Source organism: Panthera uncia, chromosome A2, assembly GCF_023721935.1.
Source record: "Panthera uncia isolate 11264 chromosome A2, Puncia_PCG_1.0, whole genome shotgun sequence".
NCBI lineage: Eukaryota > Metazoa > Chordata > Mammalia > Carnivora > Felidae > Panthera > Panthera uncia.
Window position 1 is genome coordinate 105,155,013 of NC_064816.1, and position 24,522 is coordinate 105,179,534.

General features: G+C 38.2%; 2 protein-coding genes across 7 annotated transcripts in view; one reads left to right on the forward strand and one right to left on the reverse strand.

The window, feature by feature from the left end:
• The window catches only part of LRRC72 (leucine rich repeat containing 72), a 41,890-nt gene extending 25,339 nt beyond the window's left edge, over positions 1-16,551 (forward strand). For 4 of the 5 annotated variants that reach the window (XM_049641577.1, XM_049641581.1, XM_049641580.1 and 1 more), the window contains 4 exons: positions 7,174-7,263; positions 7,932-8,084; positions 14,777-14,804; positions 16,321-16,551. In XM_049641577.1, the coding sequence (XP_049497534.1) occupies positions 7,174-7,263; positions 7,932-8,084; positions 14,777-14,804; positions 16,321-16,486 (437 nt within the window). In that variant the 3' untranslated portion in view covers positions 16,487-16,551. Of the gene's footprint in view, positions 1-7,173; positions 7,264-7,931; positions 8,085-10,000; positions 10,110-14,776; positions 14,805-16,320 lie in introns of all 5 variants that reach the window. The other variant, XM_049641579.1, reaches the window with a different exon arrangement.
• A 6,255-nt stretch (positions 16,552-22,806) lies between these two features.
• The window catches only part of ANKMY2 (ankyrin repeat and MYND domain containing 2), a 37,665-nt gene continuing 35,949 nt past the window's right edge, over positions 22,807-24,522 (reverse strand). For both annotated transcript variants that reach the window (XM_049641573.1, XM_049641572.1), the window contains exon 10: positions 22,807-23,985. In XM_049641573.1, the coding sequence (XP_049497530.1) occupies positions 23,801-23,985 (185 nt within the window). In that variant the 3' untranslated portion in view covers positions 22,807-23,800. The remainder of the gene's footprint in view (positions 23,986-24,522) is intronic.

Below are 24,522 nucleotides of genomic sequence, written 5' to 3' on the forward strand. Positions count from 1 at the left end.
AAGTTTTCATATATTTTCAGTGCTAATCAGTTACACCTACTGTATTGGGGAAAAATGACTTAGATGCTCATAGGTAGGTTGTTCAAACCCCAATGTTAAAATGACACCAAGTTCATGTGAGCTCTATGTTTTGTTGTTGTTGTCATTGTTAATCTAAAATCTTGTTGATTTTTCCTTTGGAAAGAAGTTGAAGACAGATGTTTAGGAAACAAACAGTAATCTAAGTTGACTCCTACACCCCATCCCTCCCCTCAGCACACCAACTCGGGCCACAAACTGGGCAGTTGGTCAAGACCATTTGCCCTCCCTTATTATCCTCACCCACTCACTAGTTAGTACATATCTATCACCACCCTTTCTTTTCTGCTTCCTCTACTTAGGTTTTCATCATCTTTGGTTACTTCCTGTCTTGTTCTTCTCAGAGCTCTTGCACAGTACAGGTCCAAGGGGCACATTGATATTGCCTACACACTGAATGGTGTCCCCTGGAGCTGGCAACATGGCAGTCTTGCCCCCTCAGACACCTTTTAACATGCAAATAACTCCAGGCTTATTTATGAAATGTGATAAGGTCTGGGAAATAGTCAGGATTGGCCTGCATATTGGAATTATCTGGCCCTTTTGTGCGGAACAAATGCTTCTGGGATTAAACGACTGATCTGGAACTCTCACTTACCTTCATTTTTCCATAAAATGGGCTAATAGCTAGCCCTTAAGATTGTCTGAAATAGTAAGCTAACTCCGTCAGACATGTTTTGAAAAATCATTTCTTGACATTAATGTTATTTTGAAGCAGCAATAAAAACAAAAATGGTATTACTGTGGTTTATGTAAATTACATAATGAATCGAGATGCATGCAGTCTAGAAAATTCTGCTAAGTTGTAAATAGATTTGAAAAACAACTTGGGGCACCTGGGTGGCTCAGTCAGTTAAGCACCCGACTTCTTGATCTCAGCTCAGGTCTTGATCTCAGGGTCTTGAGTTCAAGACCTGCTTTAGGCTCTGTGCTGGGCAGGAAGCCTACTTTTTAAAAAAATGACATTTTAAATAATAATCATTATAATCACAACATATTTGAATGTCTTTCCTGTTGAGAATATGCTTTCTTATCATGGTCTCATTTAAATCTTCACAGAAATCCTATGATCTGATTAGAATGATTTCCCCTTTAATGGTGGGCACGCAGGTCTCAGAGACTTAACCAAACTACAAAGAAATGTTAACATTTAAACTCATGCCTTGTTTCTTTGTTTAGCATCAATCCATTCACTTGTTTAATAAATATTTATCATTTATTTATTCATTCATTCATTCATTCATTCAATAAATATTTATCATACATTCACTATATGACCCTCTGCTACACGGAAACACAAAAGTAAACAAAATAGACCCCGTCTGGAGCTTATGGTTTTATAACTTTCAGCCTAAATATTTCTTAGAGAGCAGAAGGAACTAGATGTGCAACTAAATGGACAATTTGCTAAATGTAAGAACTCAATAATTTAATCAGATTTATTTTACAAGACAAGATTTGGAAGTTACCAATCAAGGTTGTCCTATGGGAGTCAACAGGATTATGCCCTGAACAAAGTGCTTGGTGCAGAAGTGAGTGGAGTCTGAAATCCAGCCTGCGTCTCCCTTGTTAAGCAAGTATGTGAGCACAGAGTTGTGTCAGCCCTGAGGTGGGGTTGCCTTTTCTAGTTCTCTAGGTTGGCCAGCCTGGTCATATAACGTCCTTATCATTTCCTGTCACAACAGTTGAAGCGACCTCTACTTACAATCATGGCCATCTAATTCAAGTTACACGACTACAATTGTTCCAAATGAGAATCTTGTAGTGGGATTTTTTGAAAGGGAGAGAATGCTATGTCCAACTACCCAAAAATAAAACATTTGTAGAAAAGCTTTGGTAGCAAATATGCACACTTTGAACACTTGCCCCATTTTGGTTGAAGATATTATATGGGAAAAAGTCTCACATGTACTAGACTACTAATTGCATTTGTGCAGTAATGTGCTCAGATTAAGTTTCTCTGAGCCTCATTTGCAATCACAGATTAGATTCAGCTCATTAATTAAAATGAGAGATCCATATATTTTCAAGTGTTAACATTTTTGCCTTTTCAAGTTGTAAAACCGTATAAAATGCTAAAGTGTTGTTATTATTCCACTCCAGTTACAAGTTCTTCAGAGGGTGAGAAAATAGCCTGGAGGGGAAACTTCTAATCCATCTCGGCATTTTCCCCTCCTTTGGCGTTTAAGAGGAGGATTGCCAAGAGATGGCCCAGGAGACACAGGGCCCGGAGCTTCAGGGAGGCCTACTCCAGCTGCCGAGTGTGAGGTCCTGGAAACTGGAATTCCTGACTTCCAGGCTGAGTCAGGAGGGCCCCACCTCTTCTCTCCAGGCGGTCTACCTTTCCACACCCTCCCTCTCCAGCTCCATGTTCCTCTTTCCTCCCTTTCTGTGAACTCTTTCTAAATCAGGAGCTACGTGTTTCAAAGACCCGTTTTCTGGCTAATGATGTTCCCTGACCTTCAGTCCCCCTGTCTCTCTCCCAGCACACAGCAGGAAAACACCACCAGCAGCAGCCACAAAATACTTACATTCTGCTGTTCCTAAACTTTCACTCTCCTCATTTCTCTCAAATTTTTTGTTTTGTTAAGCTCCACTATTGGGAAGTACATTCAGACACCTGCATTGCATAAGTTTCTGAATACTTTTTTATTAATGTTTATTTATTTTTGGGAGAGAGACAGAGCATGAGCAGGGGAAGGGCAGAGAGAGAGGGAGACAGAATCAGAAGCAGACTCCAGGCTCTGAACTGTCAGCACAGAGCCCAATGCGGGGCTCAAACTCATGAACCTGAACCGAAGTCAGACGCTTAACCCATCTGAGCCGCCCAGGCGCCCCAGCATTGCATAATTTTTAAGATTTGCTTCCCAGAAGCCCTTTAAGGATTCACCATTAGAGACAGAGTGACCTTGTCAAGAGATGGTCTCCACTTTCTTCAGACTCCATCTTCAACATTTTCTATCCTTTTCCACTTGGCCCCTGTCCACTGCAGATGGCAAATAGACAGGGGCTGAAGAGGGACACTGAGATCAGGGTGGGGCTATGATCTTGATGGCCTCTGCCTTCGAGCCTCTACCTGAAATGGCTCAAGTGGGACTGATGAGGGAGTGTAAGGCAAGCTGACACCACATACACCACCTGGGCGCCCAGGTGGGATGTGACATTCCCCAGGCACTCCCAGCTGCCCAAGAACAAAGGAAAGGGCAGAAAACAAACAGTTACACTAATAGTCTCCATCAGTTTACAAATATCTTAGTAAATTTAAAAAAAAAAAAAAGCAATCTTATCAATAGCCTTCTCCAGGAACTCCCTACCATCTCAATGATTAAGCTTTGCTAGAGGAAAAAACGACCTCAGCTTGACAAAATCTAGGCCTCCAGTAAATGAACCTTCTTTAGCATATGGAAACCCTTTAAGAAACTTCCTCCTGACTTCATCTCTCCCAACTCCATGGTCTATAAGCAGTCACTCTTCACAACCCCAGTGCAGCTCTTTCTGCCCACAGGTCCTGTCCCCGAGCTTTAATAAAAATCACCTTTTTGCACCAAAAATGTCTTCAAAAATTTTCTTGGCCATCAGCTCCGAACGCCTGCCACCCCTCCAAACCCCATCAGGACCACCCCTCCCAAACAACAAAACAAAACAATCCACCCAATAACAAGAGCCAACTGGGTCTTTGCTGTTTGTCTTGAAGAAGAGAATATTCTGACCCCTCTACTGTCTTCATCCCCTGCTTTAGTCCAGGTTTGCCTTTTAATAATCAGGGATGATTTCCATGTTCAGTACGAGCACGTGGTGTGCAGTGGCCCACAGATGTTGTTAAAGTAAGACGGTGGTAAACAACGGAGATGCTGCCCTTGCTAAGTAACCTTGAGCCAGAACCTCAGAATCTTAGTGTGTGACCATTGCCAGCTGAACTCGCTTCTGCAGGCTGTTCTGCACAGACACAGAACATAACTGCTTTTAACTTCTCTGTATCATTTTCCCCATCTATTAAAGCGAACATGTTGGTACATTATTAATCACATCAACTTTCTTCAAAGGGGGTCTTAAAACCCTTAATGTTCATTTAAATGATGGTTTTCAATTTAGCTTTAAAAGTTTTAAAAAATTAACTGAAGCCAATTATTTAGATAACTTTTTTCTCTTCTGTTTCAAGAAGTAGCTTCGTACATGTGACTCATGTAATTCAAGCTGTGCAGTAAGGTAGTAAAGACATTTTGATATATTATTGGATAGATGTAAATTGCTGAGACTCAGAATCCCAAATTAAGATACGCAAGACAGTGCTGGCGCCACCGAGGTGTACTCTATAAGTAGCCTAGAGGGAAAGTGGATTAAATAGTATTAACCTATTGAAAGTGAAAGTGTAAGCAATTTTGCTTCATAGTTTCTAAAGGAATGTACCCATACATCATGGAAGGCTTTCAGAACTTTCAGACACAGGAAACTGATTTCATATCTTAGAAACTTAATTTATGGTAATTTTACAGCATCAATCCAAAACTCATAAATCCAAAATGTTGAGTGTTTAATAGTATGGAAGGGGGGAAAAAGAGTTTGGAAATAAGATTGCTTCTTTCTAAAACTTAAGAGCAAGGAAAAACAAAGTGAAAAATCGTAAAGATGAAATGCCTCTCAAACGATTTAATTCTATTTTTTAAAGTTAATTTAAGCAGAGGCTGGGCTAAGAGCCCAGTGTTCTGACTTGCTGTCACTTAGATTTTACTTTAGAATGAGATAAATGGTGAGCCACAATGAACGCATCAAGTCTTCAGTATTGAGACACCTTCTTTATAAGTAATCTAACAGCAGTAAATCTAAATTGGATGTTTTGTTGAGCCGAAGCTTGATTTTCAATTTACATAAAGAAGTTACTTAACTGAAGGCTAGGAAAAAAAAGTCAAAAGAAATGAAATAGGAATGTTCTCAGAGGGAAAAGAGAATGGGAAGGGTGTACCAAGAGGAAACGTCATAGCTACATTTTCGATTTACATCACAGGCGACGGCAGACTATCCCCCCCCCCCCTTTAATGTACGATAGGGTTATGAAGCATCAGATGTGATTCTCCAACACGGTAACCAAAGAACAGGTTTCCGCACTGAAGCATCTGTGACTTTTTCTTCCTCCTAAACTCTCATTAAAAACAATTGTGTTTTGCTTTTACATCCTTGTAGGATGTTCTTTTCTCTTTCTGGCTCCAATACATGATCCCTGTGGATCTTTTAAAACCTGTCCTTAGGGGCGCCTGGGTGGCTCAGTCGGGTGAGCGGCCAACTTCGGCTCGGGTCATGATCTCGCGGTCCGTGAGTTTGAGCCCGGCGTCAGGCTCTGTGCTGACGGCTCAGAGCCTGGAGCCTGTTTCAGATTCTGTGTCTCCCTCTCTCTGACCCTCCCCCGTTCATGCTCTGTCTCTCTCTGTCTCAAAAATAAATGAACGTAAAAAAAAAAAAAAAAAAAACCTGTCCTTATTACTGGTTTAATATACATCTGTCCTATTCCCTGTTCAGTAGTAATAATTATTTGTTACCACTTTAAATTCCTTTCAAGTTAACAATTTAAACCATTTTTGTCACTCAAGAAATCTTGAAAATTTTGTTTCATTTTTTCCTCTTATTTCCCCCAATGCATACATATTTCCTTTCTTTTAAATTCTTTGTTGCTCCTGGATCTACATTTTCTTTTATGCCTTCCTCATTCTGATTGCTTCTGTTTATTATGTACCAGGTGTCTTCCATTGCCTACTTTAAGTCCCTGTAAAGCTCAAGTTTTCCACAGGGAATAGCTACATGTAATGGTTTCATTAGCCAGAAAAGTTTGTGTTTATATGATAAATATCAAAATGTTTTATAACCTACAGGGAAAACATCCAGATGATCAACTTTTTCAGTTTTTATCAAAATAGTTCATTGTCTTTGAAGCACTCCCCCACCTTCTTCATGTTGCCAACTGTTCTTTCCTGGGCTTATGATGCTTAGGGTTTCCATGCTTTTATCAAGCGTCTCTGTATTTTACAGTCCAATGCTAGAGCACTACTCCTAAATTTAACATGTACAGTACACGAGCCCCATTTTGTGATAGCGATGTAGTCGCACAACGGCTGGAACTCTTTCTACTACTGCCACCTAGTGGTTCTCCTCACCAGATGTATCTTCCCGAAGTGTTTTTCTAGAAATTGCACGTTGGCAGAATCCAGTAGCTAAAGATATTCAAGTGGAAATCATGAAAGCTTTCTTTCACATTGTATTAAAGTAACCCTGTTTCACACACCTAGGGAAGAAGAGGGAAGATACTTCACTCTTTCCACGAAAATAAAACTCTCACAACTTTAGTTGAAAATTTTTTTAAATGCACCTGCACGCTGATGTCTAAAGTATGTGACGTCAGAAACGCCAGGAGCTCTTCCACATGTGCTTGCCTCCCACCTCCGGCCACTGTACTAGACAGCATGATTCATTAGGTATCACAGCACCTACATAAAGGAAATCAGAAGCACGTGCTTCTGGCCAGAGGTAAACGAGACGCAAGATCAGCACCTGTTCAGCTCTGCTCCTGCTGAGCTCTGAAGCCGCCACTGGTATTTATGTAATCTGAACTGCGTGCGATGGTTTAAAGTGGAGGAAGAAAACGATATTAGATCAGTGTACTGCATCTCTCCCCGTCTCCACACAGCCACCTTTGTGACCTTTGAGACTAGAAGAGAACCGAGGGAACAAATACTTCAGCAGACAGCAGCATTAAGGCCTCCGCAGAGCTGATATCTTGTCGTTTCTTTACTAATTAACTTACAGCCATGTTAAAATTTTCATCATTTGTGGTAGATGGGGTAGACGCTATGTCCCCAGCACCTAGGACCATTCTTAGTATACAGTAAGCACTCAGGAAATATTTGTTGGATGAGTGTATTTAACAAATGGGAAAAAAAGGGCCGCTCTGAAAAGTGAGTTTTAGTGGGGCCATTGGTTTGGTCCATGGAGCAGAGTTTTACATGTTCTTATGTTTCATATTAATTCTGCAATTTCTCATATTTTAGCAAGTGATACATGAAACCTGTTTTGAAATCTGACATCTAAACTTGGATTCTCTCTTTGCAGGTCTCTACCAAAACCCTTTGTGCCAATATAACCTGTACCGTTTATATATAATCTACCACCTTCCAGGAGTAGAGTTGCTTGATCGAAATCGTAAGGACACCTCTGGCAGAGAAATAAGTGAAGGACAGTCTTCTAGCTCACTAGCTTAAAAATGCTGAAAGTCTTTGAAAATAATTTTCTTTGTAAATGGACTTTCAATTATTTATTTTCAAAATGTTTGCTCTGAAATTTTCCCTAGCTTAGGAATTATTTCTCTTGATCACTGTATTGAAAAGGCCATCTAACTGAGCATAAGGATTGGTCTCCTTGCCCTGATTTTGACATACATGTGTTGGATGCCAAATCATTTGTCCCCAGCATTTTAGTGTTTTATTTCAAAAATGAGAGAAATGGACTAAATCTCTTAAGGCCTATTTAAGTTCTAAAAATCGTTTTCTTTGAAATCCTGTAAATATATATATTAAGACATATATAATCAATGATAATTTCTTTGTGAATACACCTTTAGACATTGTAGATGAACTAGTATGTCCATTTATATGAACCACAAAAATAACCTCACCATGTTACATTTTACCCTTTAGGGGGCCTCTTTTACCTCCAAGGAAATAACTGTGATAGCCCTTCGCAGTTCTGACAGGATGTTCACATATGACATAGTTCAGATAAACACATTTTTCCAAGTGTTCAATTATCTTCTGAATCTCTCTGCTTCTCTATAATGCTGCGAAGTTAACATTACTATTTGCATTTGTCAGAAGTTACAGAGAAGGAAAGAAGATCAATGATCACCATTTTTAATCACAAAAAGGCTCATATTGTTCAATCAATAGCATTCAGAGGAAAAGTAGATGCCTCCTGGAATCCTAGATCACCGTTTAAGCAAAAACCAGCTCAGAGAATACCTCCAGGTATTTTGAAACCAGAAGAAAAATGAAATTAAAATTCCTCAGACTTTTGGTTACGTTGATTATAATAATAATGGCTGCAATTGACAATAAGCTAAGCCCCTACATGGTGAATAAATATTCTCCAATTTTATTAGTCCAATTAAAGTGATATGCAATTTTATCTGTTTATGTATATTAAATTAAATGAGGTAATGTGATAATAATGAGATATTACCTTGAAATTCTTCCTTTAGTATCTAGTGACTATAAAAGGCTCAGTAAATAAGCTTTGTTTATTATTATTACCACTATCACTGGACAATTTCACCAATTAAAGCTATAAGTTGTTGATAATATGGCAAAAATATTAAGAAGAAATAAAGATCATCTACAATTCCTTCACCCAGAAGTAATCACTGTTACTATTTAGGTTGGATTCATATACACACACTCATTATACACAAGTAGAATTTGAATATTTTCAGTGATGTTTCGTTAGTTAGAATTTAATTTCTTACATGTAACAGCAATCCAACTTCACTGACTTAAGGAAATAGAGATTTTTCTCACATAGCAAATAGTACAAAGGGAGGGTGTTCAGGGTTAGTGCAAAGTTCAATGCTATCAGTATTTAAGAATACATCTATCTTTTGTTCTATTCATAGTGTGATTTATGGTTACAAGGTGACTGCTATACAGCCAGGCCTCACAAGGAGGTACAAAAAAGATGCAAAGACAAAACCCTTTTACTCATGACACTGTGCCAAAGAGATGACATAGATTTGCAAAACCACAAGCAAAAAAAAAAAAAAAAAAAAAATTTCTAGAAATGAAGGAAAAAAATATTAAAATGGAAAAAGATTTTGAAGAAACTACCCAGAATGTAGTATAGAGAAAGCAAGAGATAGAAAATATTAATTAGCTGTTGAGACAAGGAGACATTAGAAACAGAAGGTCCAGCATCAGTTTAGTAATCCTGAAGGAAAACAATAGAGAAATTGGGCATAAGTTGATGTTTGAGGTGATAACAACTGAGGATTTTCCAAATTTGACAAATGATATGAACCTTTAGATTTATCACAGAAAATTAATCCAAAGACATAAATAACATATAACAATGTCAAACATCCACACCAAAGGCAAAATGATCTAAAAATAGACTGAAAATTGTAGATTACCTATAACATAATAAGTTATAGATTCACAATAAACTTTCCAACTGCAATTATGGAAGTCAGAAGACAGTGATCCAATGCCTTTAAAAAAAATTTTTTTTTAATGTTTATTTATTTTTAAGAGCCAGAGAGTGACAGACCATGAGCGGGGGAGGGGCTGAGAGCGAGGGAGTCAGAATCCCAAGCAGGCTCCAGGCTCTGAGGTCAGCACAGAGCCCAACACGGGGCTCGAACTCATGGACCACGAGATCATGACCTGAGCCGAAGTCACATGCTTAACTGACTGAGCCACCCAGGTGCCCCAGATCCAATGCTTTTAAAAAGCTGAGGAAAAGTAATTGTCAATCAAAAATTCTACAACTAGCTAAGCTAGTCAAAAATGAGCAAGAGGGGTACCTGGGTGGCTCAGTCAGCTAAGCATCCAACTTCAACTCAGGTCATGATCTCACAGTTCCCTGGTTCGACCCCTGCATCCATCTCTCTTCTGTCAGCACGGAGCTGGCCTCAGATCCTCTGTCTCCCTCTCTCTCTCTCTCCCCCCCTCCCCCACTCATGCTTGCACGCGCTATCAAAAATAAAACATTTTTTTAAATGAGCAAGAGGAAAAGAATGGCAAAATTAAGATTTTCCTCTCAACTTTTTAATGTGAAAATTTCAAAACATAGGAAAAGTTGAAAGAATGTCACTTACATATTCAATAATTGTTAATATTCTGTCATATTCACCACCCTTCATAAATGAGGCTTTGCCTTTTTATTCAAGAACGACCTCCTCAGAAGCTTCTACTTACATCTGATTGGCCATCCCCAATCTCCATGTTAACTGGAAAACCTCAAAATACCACTGAACCATTTAGATGTTTCAGTAACAGGTATCACGACTCTTCAGTTCTAAATAATTTAGCCTCTAAGTTTAAAAATAAGGGCATTCTTCTATATAGCCCCAATGACATTATCATACCTAAAAAACTATGAGTGTACTCATACTATTTAATACATAATAATACATATTCAAATGTTCCCAGTTGTTCCAAGATGGCTGCTATAGCTGCTCTTTCAAACCAGAATCCAATTAAATTTCCTAACAACATGTGGTTGTTATGGACCTTTACTCTTTTTAAATTTAAAAATTTTGCAATTTGTTTCCACGACTCTTTTAGGGACCAGGCCAGTTAAATTGTAGAATGCATCAATTTGTATGACTGTTTCCACAAGATGTCATTAAACTTGTCCCTTTACCCACTGTATGTCCCAGAGAATGGAAGAAATGTCCATAGGACATGTTCTGGATGCAGTAGAGTGTAGAGCAGTGGTTCTCAAAGTGTGGTTCCTAAACCAGTAACAGCAACATCGCATAAGAACTTGCGACCAATGCAAATTCTTGTCCCAAAAGAGATCGACTAAATTAGAAACTCAAAGATGGGACCCAGAAAGCTGTTTTAACAAGCCTTTCAGGTGACTCTGATATACACCCCAGTTAGAGAACAACTAGCATAGAGGCAAGAACACAAGCTTTGGGATCAGATTCCCCCTAGGTTTGAATACCAGCTGTGCTAGTAAGTAGAAGTTTTATTAATCTTGACCCTAACTTGTTTCAGCTTTCTGATTTTTAAAACTAGGGACAGACAATATCTTCCTCTGGCTGTCACGACTCTTATACACACACTCATTATATACACACACTGCCACCACCCTATCTGACACATATGAAGGACGTGATAAAAACTGAACTGTTCTATTAGTCTCCTCCTAGGTTTTTCTTTCACTTCATGTAAGATACACAAACTGAATGTTATCAGATTAGTGCAAGTGAGCCATGCTATGGCAGGAAGTGAATCTCTGGATAGAAAATCTCCACTCTTAAAAATAGGTAACACAGTCTTAAAAACAATGTAAGACATTCCATCTGTTTTTCAGCACTACTGTTATTACAAGTATGAGGAAGACGGTTGAACACTACCTTTAGCGCTTTACCTTTCTTTAGTGCAACGAGATTGCAGAAAAAAAACTATTATCCTTTTATTCTCTTTATTACTTTTCATATTAAACCTCCAAAAACGAAATCAGAGGAAGAAAGAATACGGAGAGTGTTTCACTGCACCTGAGAGTTGTTCTTCTGAATTCATAGCTATGTTACCTATAGCCCTCCTAAAACTTAGGATGGCCCTAATCTACTCATTTCCTACAAAATGCCAATATATCAGAGCAACTAAATAGTATTTTTAGCCCAATATTTAGCCTGGCTTACTTTAGCTTATCTTAATAACTGAACATGTACAATGAAACTAATAAAACCCACTATGTAAGTTTTTTAAAATATGTCTTACAGTTTTATAGTTTCTATATTTGTTTTTATATAAATCTCATCTTGCTGTGACATGCACATTTAGGACTCTGAATCCTTTAACTGGGAGGAAACCATACTTAAAATTGTTCATAAGGTAATTTTAACACCACGTTTTGATTTCATTATCTTTAACCTTATACTGGGAAAGAAACCAATTATATTCTAACAGCTTGAGAAGTAAGGTCAACTTGTAGTTTCTTCACATGCCACGTATCCATCCTTGTAAAACGGGTAAAAGACATGCACCGATTTCCATTAATTATCATGCTTATTGCAGGATAACCAATAACTTCAGAATCAAAATGCTATGGGCTTTTATACGGCTTTAAGGAAGTAGACATTGGGGGATTTCCCACCAACTACCTAAATAGGGATAGACATTACGGGAGATTAAAATAAATGAAAATATCAATAACTTTTTTTTTTTTAATTTTTTTTTAACCTTTATTTATTTTTGAGACAGAGAGAGACAGAGCATGAATGGGGGAGGGTCAGAGAGAGGGAGATACAGAATCTGAAACAGGCTCCAGGCTCCGGGCTGTCAGCACAGAGCCCGACGCAGGGCTCGAACTCACGGACCTCGAGATCATGACCTGAGCCGAAGTCGGACGCTTAACCGACTGAGCCACCCAGGCGCCCCAACATTTTTAAATGACTAGTAGTGGTCTAAGTAGAACTGCTGGATTTCTGTATTTGCTCTTCTCCCCCAAACAAGATGGAACTGCAGGGCTAAGACCAAGCTGAGGATGATGTCCCAGAGCCTAGGCCTAGCAGCTGAGGCGTGTGACTCAGGAAGAGAGAAGAAGAAAACAACAACAACAACAAAATTCATGTAGACTATTTAGCAAATGGATAGTTCAGCAGAGTGGGTGAATCCAGATACAAGACAGGGAGGCCAGAATCCAGACAAAAGTAAAAATTAAAACTTTTGAGCTGGGGGATTGAAGCCTTGGGAATCCAGGCCTTAAAAACATCTCTGACTCTGAGAAGCAACGACATGAGGCACATCCAGGAAAGCAAATGCCAAGTGCTATTTGTGCAGGAAGCCTCAGAGAGGTACCAGGGGTCAATGTGAGAACTCGAGATTGGTTGGCAATGAGAAAACTGCAGAGTCAGAAGAATTTGTGAAGGCAAAAATCAACAGTCAGCAGAGCAGGTTTTGGAAGCCATGACTGGGGGACACTGGAGTTGTGCCACAGAGCAGTTCTGCGCCAAAGAAATAAACAAAAACCACTTTCTTCAGGAGACATCATAAGGAAAAATAAATTCCAGAGAGATTAAATATCTAAATATAAATGAATTGAAAAGTACATGGGGGAAAAAAGAAAAACTTTTATAATCCCAAGGAGACGAAGTACAATCAAAGCTTTGCACAAAACTCAGGGCCATAAAAATGAAAAGTTGACAGATTTAAACTACATAAAAATGACAACCATTATATGATACAGGAACAAAATTAAAAGAAAATCTTTGCAATATATACAATAGGCAAAAGCTAATTCCTATTATATTAAAGGGTTCCTATAAATCAATTTGTAAACTCCAAATTTAAAAAAAAAGTGACAAAAGCTATGAACAAGACATTTAGAGAAGGAAATAAATGTGATGTCTCATAATCAGCCTTACTAGTGAGCAAATAAATGGAAAATAAAACAATGAGATATCAATTTCGTCCTGCAGATATGCAAATGCTGAGAAGGTTAGTAAAGATTAAGGGAGAAAAAAGCACAACTTATAAATTATTGGTGGGAGTGTAAACTAGTTTAACCTTCTTGGCCATATGGCAGCATCCACCAACATATAAAATGTGCAAACCATTCAAAACAGCATTTAAATTTGAAGCCTCTTTTGCAAAAGTATTTGCACATAAAAACAAAGATTTATGTATAAAGCTGCTCAATGAAACATTCTAAGTAAAAGAAAAAATAATGAAAACACCGAATGGTCCTTCATAGAAGAATATTAAGTGATGGAACATTCCTACAACATGAACCATTGCACTTTAGAATTATTCCATGGGGTATTGAGTATAAGAAAAATACATCATGGACTAATAAAATGCAGAGTATGACAAAATTGGAACTGAGTTCACATATGTGAGTACACATGTGTATGCACATAGGAGGCTGGAAATCTACACACAAAACTCTTAATAGTGATCCCTCTGGTAAGAGGAATGAGAAAGATCAAATGGAGATTTCACTTTCTACTATTTTCTAGTTTATATTCATTATCAGCAAAATGAGCATTTTATAATTAAAACATATAGAAGGGGTGCCTGGCTGGCTCAATCAGAAGAGCACAGGACTCTTGATCACAGGGTCGTGAGTTCGAGCCCCATGATGGGTATAGAGATTACTTATAAATAAATAAGTAAGTAAGTAAGTAAGTAAGTAAGTAAGTAAAATGTAAATTCTTAAAAAAATGCAGCAAGAGAGACTGGGGAAATCAGAAATGGAATGGTCAGCCATTTGTGAAGGGAACAATTCCATGAACTCCTCTAAGGCAGGGGCTATGTGCTCCCTGCTGCTTGTGGTATTGTGGGCTTTGGTGGCCCAACAGGTGCTGGTACATTCCATGTCTGGCCTGGCACCAGGCCTCTGGAGAGGAATGAACAAAGCAATGACAGTCTCTGGAAGATACCATAAGAAATCCCGGCTTTGTGGACTAGCCTTTGAGCTCCAAAGCTAGGCAAGATGGAGATTCTTGTGATCTAGGATTTGTTTATTCTATTTCTTTGAAGTTAATGCCAAGAATTCAAAAGGTTTAAACTGCCCTAAATAGTTCTCCTCATTTGGTCTGGTAGTCCATTTATAGATTCATGTGTCTATCTGAGAAAAAGGATCACTTTCTGCACATGAGACTCAATATCATAATTACAAAAATCCCTACTTGGATTCCACTGGTAACTTAATTGATTAAGCATTCTGTTCTCAGAGTTTTGAGAACTGTATTGAATTAAAGAACTTGCTTCAAACCTAAGGCAAACCTAAGGCACTATAACTAAGAGAAAAGTTCAATTTGAGCTTAAGCGTCAAGGCATTTTTGATGGATTGAATTATTTATCTAAATGGTCATTCAAAAATCAGAGAGTTGTGCTCTAGACTTTTCCTTTATAGCACGGTTTTACTGTTTTAAAAAGCTGAATAATTATTTGGAAAATACTAACTTAGAAATGTATTTTTTTTATAGATTTTTCATTTGCGAATAATGTAGACAAGTAAGTGATTTTTTTAACTTTACTTTTATTATCAAATTATTTCATAATTGTATTGACTTTAAATTATCTTCATTTCCCAAATAGATTTTAATGAGTTAAAAAACGACTAACTCTTCAATAGATGAGAAAAACTTCTGTCTTTCTGTGATAAATAAGTTCAAGCTATTTATTCATATTTTACATATTTAGGTTTTTAATATTATTATTATAACCAGAAATAAATGAAAAGCTGATTTGGTGCATAAAAAATAAAACCTAAGAATTATTAGAAAATTACAAATGTTTAATGTTCCTCTAAATATGTTCAGTGAAAGCAGATATGTAGATTAACATTTTATATTCATGGGAATTTATATTTTCAAAAGTAAATACTTCATTAAACTATGAAAAACATTTCAAATTCAAGAACATTGATGAATTTTAAAGTCATTAATTCTTTTTAAATTTTACACTTAGGTATTTTTTTTTCCTTTGGATTCAGGATTGAAAAATATTATTGCCAAGAACACTTATAAAATATAGCATAATGTACGGGCAGCTGGGTGGCTCAGTCAGTTAAGAATCCAGCTTCAGTTCAGGTCATGATCTCACAGTACATGAGTTCAAGCCCCATGTTGGGCTCTCTGCTGTCAGCACAGAGCCCACTTTGGACCCTCTTCTTCCCCCCCTCCCCTCTACACCTTTCCCCCTCACTCTCTCAAAAATAATAAAAAAAAAATTTTTAACAAAAAATTTAAAAAATAATAAAATATAGCATAATGTAGAGAAATAGCAACTTTCTAATAAAATGTAGTTAAGATACTAATAAGCATATGACATCTACAAATAGTTTAATAATCTCATTTAACACTGGTTTTAAATCATGAACATATGAATGTGGAATAGCCAATCCCAAATATATTTAAAAACTGTATTTTAAAAATAAACAATATATACAATAAAAATATCATTCCTTAGTCTGAAAGTCATTTATCAGTAGAAGCCAAGAGTTGTTAGTGGTACTATGCTGCCAATAACACAGAAAAATATGTCATTTATTGTGGGGGGGGGGGGAAGGTTGTTTCCTTATTTATTTTTTAACTTAAATCCAAGTTAGTTAACGTATAGTATAATAATGGTTTCGGAGTAGAATTTGCTGATTCATCATTTACATATAACACCCAGTGCTCATCCCAACAAATGCCCTCCTTAATGCCCATTTAGCCCATCTCCACACCCGACTTCTCTCCAACGACCCTCAGTTTGTTCTCTATAGTTAAGAGTCCCTTATGGTTTGCCTCCCTGTCAGTTTTTATCTTATTTTTCCTTCCCTTCCCCTATGTTCATGTTTTGTTTCTTAAACTCCACATGAGTGAAATTCTGTATTTGTCTTTCTTGAACTAACATTTCACTTAGCGTAATACATTCTAGTTCCATCCATGTTCTTGCAAATGGCAAGATTTCATTTATTTGTTTAAATCAAAATTTCACTTTGGCTTAATGACTTTTTTGTCTGACATTACTGCCATTTTTGCAGAACTGTGTTTGATGACCCAGAAGATGCTGTATTTGTAAGGTCCATGAAGAGATCAGCTATGGCTATTACCTCCCTCAACTGGGACACAGTTCCAACACGAGAGGAAAAATACCTTGATGAGAAAGGCACAGAATCTGCTCAAATGCTCACCATTACACTGAGATAAACCCTGGTATCTGTAGAAAGCCTAGTGGTTTCCAGTTCTTCATTAAACTTCTCTGTGATTAAGTATATTGTATAATTAGTATATTATTTGAAATATGTAAATGTAAACAGAAACACCAATAATACAATTCCTACACATTTTAAATTTTTGCTGAAGTAATACACGTATATGGAAATGTACACAAATCATTAAATGTTCAGCTCAACAGTTTTCAAAACATGAACATGTTCGGGTAACAGCAGTCCTAGAACAAGAAATAGACTATCACCAGGATGTGAAGTGCCTCCTCAGTCTGTCACCACTCTTATTACCTATTACCTAGCCACTGTTATGATTTCTAAACCATAAATTAATTGTGTGTGTCTTTGAAAGGCATATAAATGGAATCACAAAAGTTGAATTACTTTGTGTCTGGCTTCCCTTACTCAATACTGTAAAATTCACCCACGAGGCAACAGCCCTATCATTCTCATTGCTGTACGGCATTCCATTGTATGATCATACCACAATTTATTTATCCAGTCTATTGTCGTTTTATCTCACCTTTGAAGGCAGTTGCCAGTTCTGCGTGTGGGCTAGTGGTCTGAGCTTTGCCTATCCTGAAGCCTGCTGCTGGAGGAAAGAGGAACCAGAAAAGCTTTTAGCAGTTGCCTGGTACCGAGAGACAAAATGCATTGCTGGTTTTCCCCAGCCAAGCTAAAGAGCTAGATCAAAGCTTACAAAGAGCAGAGTGACATTTCCTCCTATCTGGTGGTGCTTAGATACCACCACAGTGTGGGCACTATAGGTGGGGCTGAAATCAAAATAGGCAAGGGACAAAAGCCCTAGAGGGAATAGTGAACCATCCTTGAGAATCTGTAACCTCCTTTCCCCTGTGGGCACTTAGGATTCTGTACAAAGCCAGAATCTGAAAATTCAGCCATGATCCTTGGCAGAGGGTTATACTTGGGGGAAAGAAAAACCAGAGATTTGGGCATTGATGTAGACGAGTGGTGCAAGACAAAAGTTATAGTGCATGGCTTACAAGATTTGGTTGTGGTAAGAGCTGAAATGTTCTCTTGTTGTCTCTCCTGGATCACTTCTGCAAGAAGCCAGCTACCACGTCATGAGGACACTTACACAATCCTCTGGAGAGGCTCAATGGTGAGGAACTGAGGTCAACTTCAAAAAGCCAGTGAGAGACTGAGGCCTATTGTCAACAACCATAAGAAAGAGCCATCCTGAGAGCAGATTCTCCAGATCTAATTAAACCTTCAGATGACTGCAGCCCTGGCCAAGAGCTGCACCACACCCTCCTGAGAAACCCCAAGCCAGAACCACTCAGTTAAGCTGCTCCTGGGTTTCCGGCCTACAGAAACTATATGAGATAATGATTATTAATGCTTCCACCTGATCGATTTCAGTGTAATTTAAGCGTCCTTAATACAGCAACAGGTAACAGAATAACTTGGTATAATCCATGGTGCTGAAAGTATTTATGGTAGGTAAGGATGATTTGTGAAGTCTGGCAAACTCTAAGAAAGTCACAGTGCAGCCTCAAAAGGTTCTTGAATAAGGCCATACCACCTTCAGCAGAGAGCTAGTAATTGTTCAAATAGCAGTTTTAGGCATGCTACTGCATCCATCCTAGTACTAAGAATCTGATCAAAGAACATCAGGCAACTCTGACTAACGTTACTCATCAGAAGTGGAGCACTATCAGACCCACTAAGCAAAAACGTTGAGCGGGCAGAACAGCAACCTATTTCATGATGAAAATGGTACATTTGGGATCCGATTTAAGCTGGCCCATAAACTGCATAAGCAGTATTAATTTTGAATAGATTGCAGTAACTTTAAGATGAGATATTGTAATCTCCAGGTTAACTACTGAAAGAATTGTAAAAAAAAATATGGAGCCTGATATTTTATTTTTAATCCTGCAAGCAACTGAAAAGGATGAAAAAATTATTCCAATTACAAAAATATGGCTAGCAAATTTTACTTAATCTCCTTTTTAAGGAACTAATGGAAAGATGTCTCATTTGTATGAAGAAAAAGATTTGCTTTAAAATGCACTCCTCAATGTTTTTTATTCAGTAACGAAGGGCTACTGAATGCATGTGACTGTAATAAAACACCATTTAGGCAGAAACACAAAATAAAAGACATGATCCTTACTGAGGTAACCTAAAACTCTACCAAAATGGAACACATAGTTGAGAGGGTATTAAATTCTTTGTTTTAAGCAAAAGAGAACATGCAAGCTGATGTGGGTCAAAAGTATATTAGGATCCGTCAGGAGCTCTCATGACCAGGAAAGAGAAAATATTATATAGATGTAGATAGGGAAGCGGCTAAAAGCTGCAGCTCTGGAATCAGACCCAGTTTCGCTCTTCCACTTACTAGTCGTCATTTGGACAAGTTAGCTAACTTCTGTAAGCTTTCATTTCCTCTTATTTAAAATGGTAATCATAGTTAACTCATTAAATCTCAAGGATTAAGTTACATAAATGGATGTAAGGTGTTAGGTAGAGTAGCTTTCTCAAAGTCAGTGCTTGATCTAATGGTTATTCTTATCCCCGGAGCAGCTGTGTCCTTTATGAACTCTATCTGATGTCAGAGTGAATGTTTGTGTCCCCACCTCCTCCCCCCCCACCCCAATTTGTATATTGAAACCTACCCCTCAACATGATGGTATCTGGAGATGGGGCCTTTGGGAGGTAGTTTGGTCATGAGAGTAGAGCCCTCATGAAGGGGACTAGTGCCCTTTTAAGAGGACAGAGAGCTGGCTACCCTATCTCCACCATGTGAGGACAGAGTAAGAAGATGGCCCTCTGTAGACCAGGAAGAGGGTACTCACCAAAAACTTGACCATGCTGGCACTCTGATCTCTTCTGGCCTCCAGAACTGTGAGAAATATACATGTTTATTGTTATATACATGTTATATACAGGTTATTTGTTATATAACTGCCCAAAGTAAGACACCTGGTGCATTAGGGCTCTCCAAAGAAACTTTCCACAGAAACTGTATGTATATATATCCTATATATATCTATATCCTATATATATCCTATATATATATATTGTGAGAGAGAGAGAGAGAGAGAGAGAGAGAGAGAGAAGGGGGAAGAGAGAGAAAGAGATTCAAGGACTTGGTTCATGCCATCTTAGGAGCTGACAAATCCAAAATTTGTAGGGCAGGCCTAGGTAGACTAGAAATTCAAGAATGAGTTGATGTTGCAGTCTTGAGTCACAAATCTACAAGGCAGGCCAGCAGGCCTTTTTAGGGACTTTTTATTTTTAGTGTTGGTATTTCCACGTTGCCAGCTTCTTCAGCATCAAAACTGGGATATATGAGGCAAAAAAAAAAAAAAAAAAAAAATCTCAAGAGAACAAACTGAATGTCACTGCCTGGCTCTTGAGGTCCCCAGCAGGTCTGCCTTCTTTCTCCACCTTATGGAGAAGTCTTCTTATTTATGTTTGATGTATCATATCTAGGGATTTTAGTTTTACTTAGCAGAAGGAATAGAGAAAAGTATGTCTACTCTACCTCTCCAGAGGCAGAAGTGTTCAGGTTATGTTTTAAGTGTAGCTGTATTTGTTTCCTTTTATGGCTGCTGGGTTTAGGATCCTATTTACGAAGGCCTCCTTCCAGGCAAAGTCATTAAGAATTTTCTCATGTTTTTTTTCAGAGAATGATCATTTTTTTTCACATTTAAATCTTACCCATGTCAAATCATCCTGGAATTAAGTGGTTCCATGTTAGTTTATGAATTATCTAGATACATTGCCTTGAATTTGTCAGTTATGTAGCTACCTGATTCATTCTAGACAAATTATGATTTGGCTTTTATTCAAAAGATGCCTTCATGTATTCATATAAGTCCTTAAAGGATTCCAAAAAACAGCCCTATAAACTAGGCCAGAATTACCTTTTAGAGGAAAAGAAATCTCCTATTTATCTGCTGAAGGAATTATGAGAAGAAGAAATTTGCTTTTTACTAAATTAAGATATTGCTTTTTATCTATGTAAATAATGCTTTAGTATTATCACAATTTATATAAATATGCACTAATTTCTATACAATTTCAAGCAAATGAGTTTTTCTAGAAAAAACATTCATAAAGAAAAACACCTTGCATTGGTGGTTTCCTTTCCAACCAAAATGATAACCATGATTTAATTCCAAACTTGAACTGTTAAGAAAACAAAAAACAAAAATCAAAAACCTTGAACTGCTATTGTATGTTCTTTCTAAGAGCACATAAATTTCAAAATTTTAAGTTATATGACTTCATTTTCCTTTTAGCTCTATTTATATGCACTTAACTTTAAAAATTTGGTCCCATTTGTCTTCCACTTGTCACAAATGTATTAGTAAGAATTCTTTGGTTTTAAATTATAGATATCCAAATGGGAAATTTGCTCATGTAACCAAACCATGTAAGCCCAGTGTAGACTGCCAGAACTCAGTGGATTCAACAGCTCAAACAGCATTCCCTCCCTCTATCCCTTGCCTGCTTGGGTGTGTTCAATAGCTGTATTCTCTCAGGTGCCTCCACATGTCAGCACAGCTCTGGAACTGAATCCCTGTATTTAATCACTGTTGTAAGAGAGAAACAAAATACAAAAAAAAAAGCCTCCCCTCTTCAGCTTCAGGAATGTAAAACCTCTAGGAAGTGCTCTGATTGGCCTGGGTGTGGTCAAAGAAGCAGGTCACGGCTACCAGTAGCAACCATAAAAACACCTGGATTGGAAGATGTACAAGCTCCCACTCAAGAAGGGCACTCATTGGCTTCAGATGCAGGTGAGATGGGATCCTGAGAAGATAAAAACACTGCAAGAATACCTACTTAGAAAAAAAAAAAAAGGAATATCTACTTGAAGAATTTCTATGAAGTTCAGTACCCAGTAATATTAAAATTCAAGTAAACCCATGTACGTGATAGATGACTAAAATCAGTCATGTTTTAAAGATCCTGGAAAATATTCATTAAATCCTGTAAAATAATGGCCTGCCTTCAGAGCTCTATTATCTTATATCTGCAGAGATACTACAGCAAAGGTAACATAGTAAAAGTATATAATGGAGTGGTCAGAACTAGAGACCTGGATGAGTTCCAGCTCTGTTCTTTTGGATAAGTTAATTGACCTCTTCCTTGTCTGTGCTATGGGGCTTAAAATAAAGTCTAATTTACAGGCTTGTTATAAAGTCTAATTTACAGGCTTATTATAAAGATTAAAAACGATAACTTCAGGGATAGAGTAACTTTCAGTGTTAACTACTGTTAACTACTGTTATCACCTATTGAATCAAAAAGCAAAATCCAATTTCCTAGTAAACCCGCTGACCAATATTCTATTACATCAGCTCTAGGTATGAAACATATTGGAATAATAAGACTATCTTAATCCTTTAGGTCATATTTTTGTTTGAGAAGTTTCTTGATAGCATATTAAAAGTAATTCAACACGGTTTAAAAAAAATGAACTGGATGACCACCTATCTTAATTGGAAATATCACTCTGAGATTGAAGTATGACAAAGGAAGGGATTATAATCAGAACCAACCCCATTGTGTCTTAAACTCCATCTTCTGACCACCTCTTCCCTGAATCACATCTATGGAAAATTTTCATGTTGACATGGCTTATACCTGAAGTCTTCTTTGTCCACTGGGGGTTGTAGCGGTGTTAGAGTTGATTCATGTTAGCATTCACTTCAATGAAGGGAAAAGGTACCTCTACAACGCCACATCTCTCGATTTTCCTATTTCCTCCTGCTTTTTCACAACCCTCCATGTTATCCGAAGACAGGCATCGTAATGGTAACACAAAATGGTGATAACACACACGAAAAAACAATCAGATAACACAGGTATAAAACAGATTGGTGGGAGAACAGAGCCTAGGAGGACTATCGCACGAGTCAAAGCGGAATGTTTCTCAGTGCGCAGACGAGGTGCCTTGACAAGGGAAGGGAGGCTTGTCATGACTGGCAAGTTTAGGTGCAGTCTGCCTGATTCCCAACCAGTTAACCCTTCACACTGAATTTGCCCCCAAGAAGTCCTCCGGGAACAGCATGGTAGCGGGAGTGCAGGTGTAGTACTGGGACTGGGAGAAAAGTCATTCGGTGTAAGAGGAGAACCAGCAAGATAGAAGAATGTGATCAGTGAAGTGAGGTGGGAATTTTAGTCACTGTGATTTGCATTTGTGCACATTAAAATACTTATTACGTTGTTCTCTAGTATTTGCTGAAATTCCTAAAATTAAGTCCTCTATTATTTCTTTAATATTTCCCACCCCTTGACAGCAATAAACCAGGAAACAAGGTGTAGAGTTGGTTATACAGTAGGCACAATTTATTTTACAATCATCACAAGAAACTCTGAAACACGGCACTGTCTTTGGCTATCACACCTTAGCCTGCTTCGGTACTGTGTAAGCTAAAAACCGGTGCCGGGACATTCTAAAAGTGACAGTTATAAATCAGTTTCTGGACAGGAAGAGCCACATGAAAAGCTTACGGGAAGATAAAAGCCTTTCAAGTGGAATATGGCACGTGAATTAGTTTCATAACTGCGGACACACTATGTTTAGCCATTATTGAATCAAACATTTCATGAAATATCCTTTTTAAAGCACATGCTGAGATAACTGTGGCTATGCCTTCGTTCCTTCTGGGAGATTTAACATTTCTGAAGGTACAAATACTGTATATACAACGTCACCACAGGAACTATATAAAGTTCAGACTGCTCAGGATAATTCCTATATAAAACTACAATGGGCTGAACTGGGACAGATCCTGTAACATACAACTTTTCTTCATTTCATTGCATCTTAATAAGCAGGGCTTCACTATTGTAAATGCTATTTATATTCATCTTACTCGCATATAAATTATGATTCATCTAACTACCCGTCTCAGTGGCTAAAAAATCCTTCCTTCCTGAAAATCTCTCTCCTACACCTATTCTGCTGGGTCCTTTGTTCCCCACAGCCTATATTTTATTTCTTCTTTAAGGGATGTATTTTGCTTTGAGAACAATTGCAGGGAAGCTGGCCTCAGAAAGGGAATAAAAATGTTTCTTCTATGGTTTGAAATAAAGATTTTTCCCTTGTGGTATCGGTCCAATGACAGTACAGAGAGCACAAGGAAATTAGGGCATGGTAGACAGAGCTTTGCTTGAAAGCGTCTATTCTAGGAAACATGGAATCCTGCCATGGTGCCATGCAGGTATCACGAGGCAGTGAGGATACAGTCGCATGAGATTTCCAGCTACCTGCCAGGGTACGAACCATCCACACTGGTGCTGGCTCTGGCTTTTACTCCTCAGATGCCTGTGGACCTGCAGGAGCATCCTGCAAGCCTTCCAACCCAACTTCACTCTGAGGACGTTCTTCCTCCCCTTCTACAGACTCTTTGGGGTTACAATCCTCTTGGGAAGTTCCCGTTTCGGCCTCTGGCTGCTCTTCATTAACACAATTAGAATTGACATCAAGTTCGCCATCTGACCAAAACAAAAAAAAAAAGTCATTTTGTTGTTCCTACCACATGTCGGTCACTCTTCTAAGTGCTTTCCGTGTATTAAATTATTTAATCCTCCCAATAGCCATGTGAGGTAAATTATCTCTATTATCATTATCATGACTTTTACAAATGGGGAAACTGAGAAGAGAAGGGTTTGGCAACTCAGAGTGAAGGAGCAAACCAGAATTTGGACCCGGGCCTCTGGCTCCACAGCCGGGCCTTGAAATCTAAATGGTTGTCTGGCATCTGATAAAATCTTCATTTAAATACAGCTTTGCCGTGAATTACCTTGATGTCTTTGGGTAGGTGATGGCCTGTACGAGGTTGTTTCCTCATCTGTAAAGTGGGGGATAATAAAGGCTATCCTACCCTGGTGGGAAGTAGAGGTGCGTGAGACATTTAGAAAAGCATATGGCACCTGCTGATGCTTCGCAACTGGGAATTGCCATGCCTCCTGACAGTCTTACTCTCTCGCTCGTCTGGTACGAGACCAGCTGCTATCCTCTGCCCTCCAAAC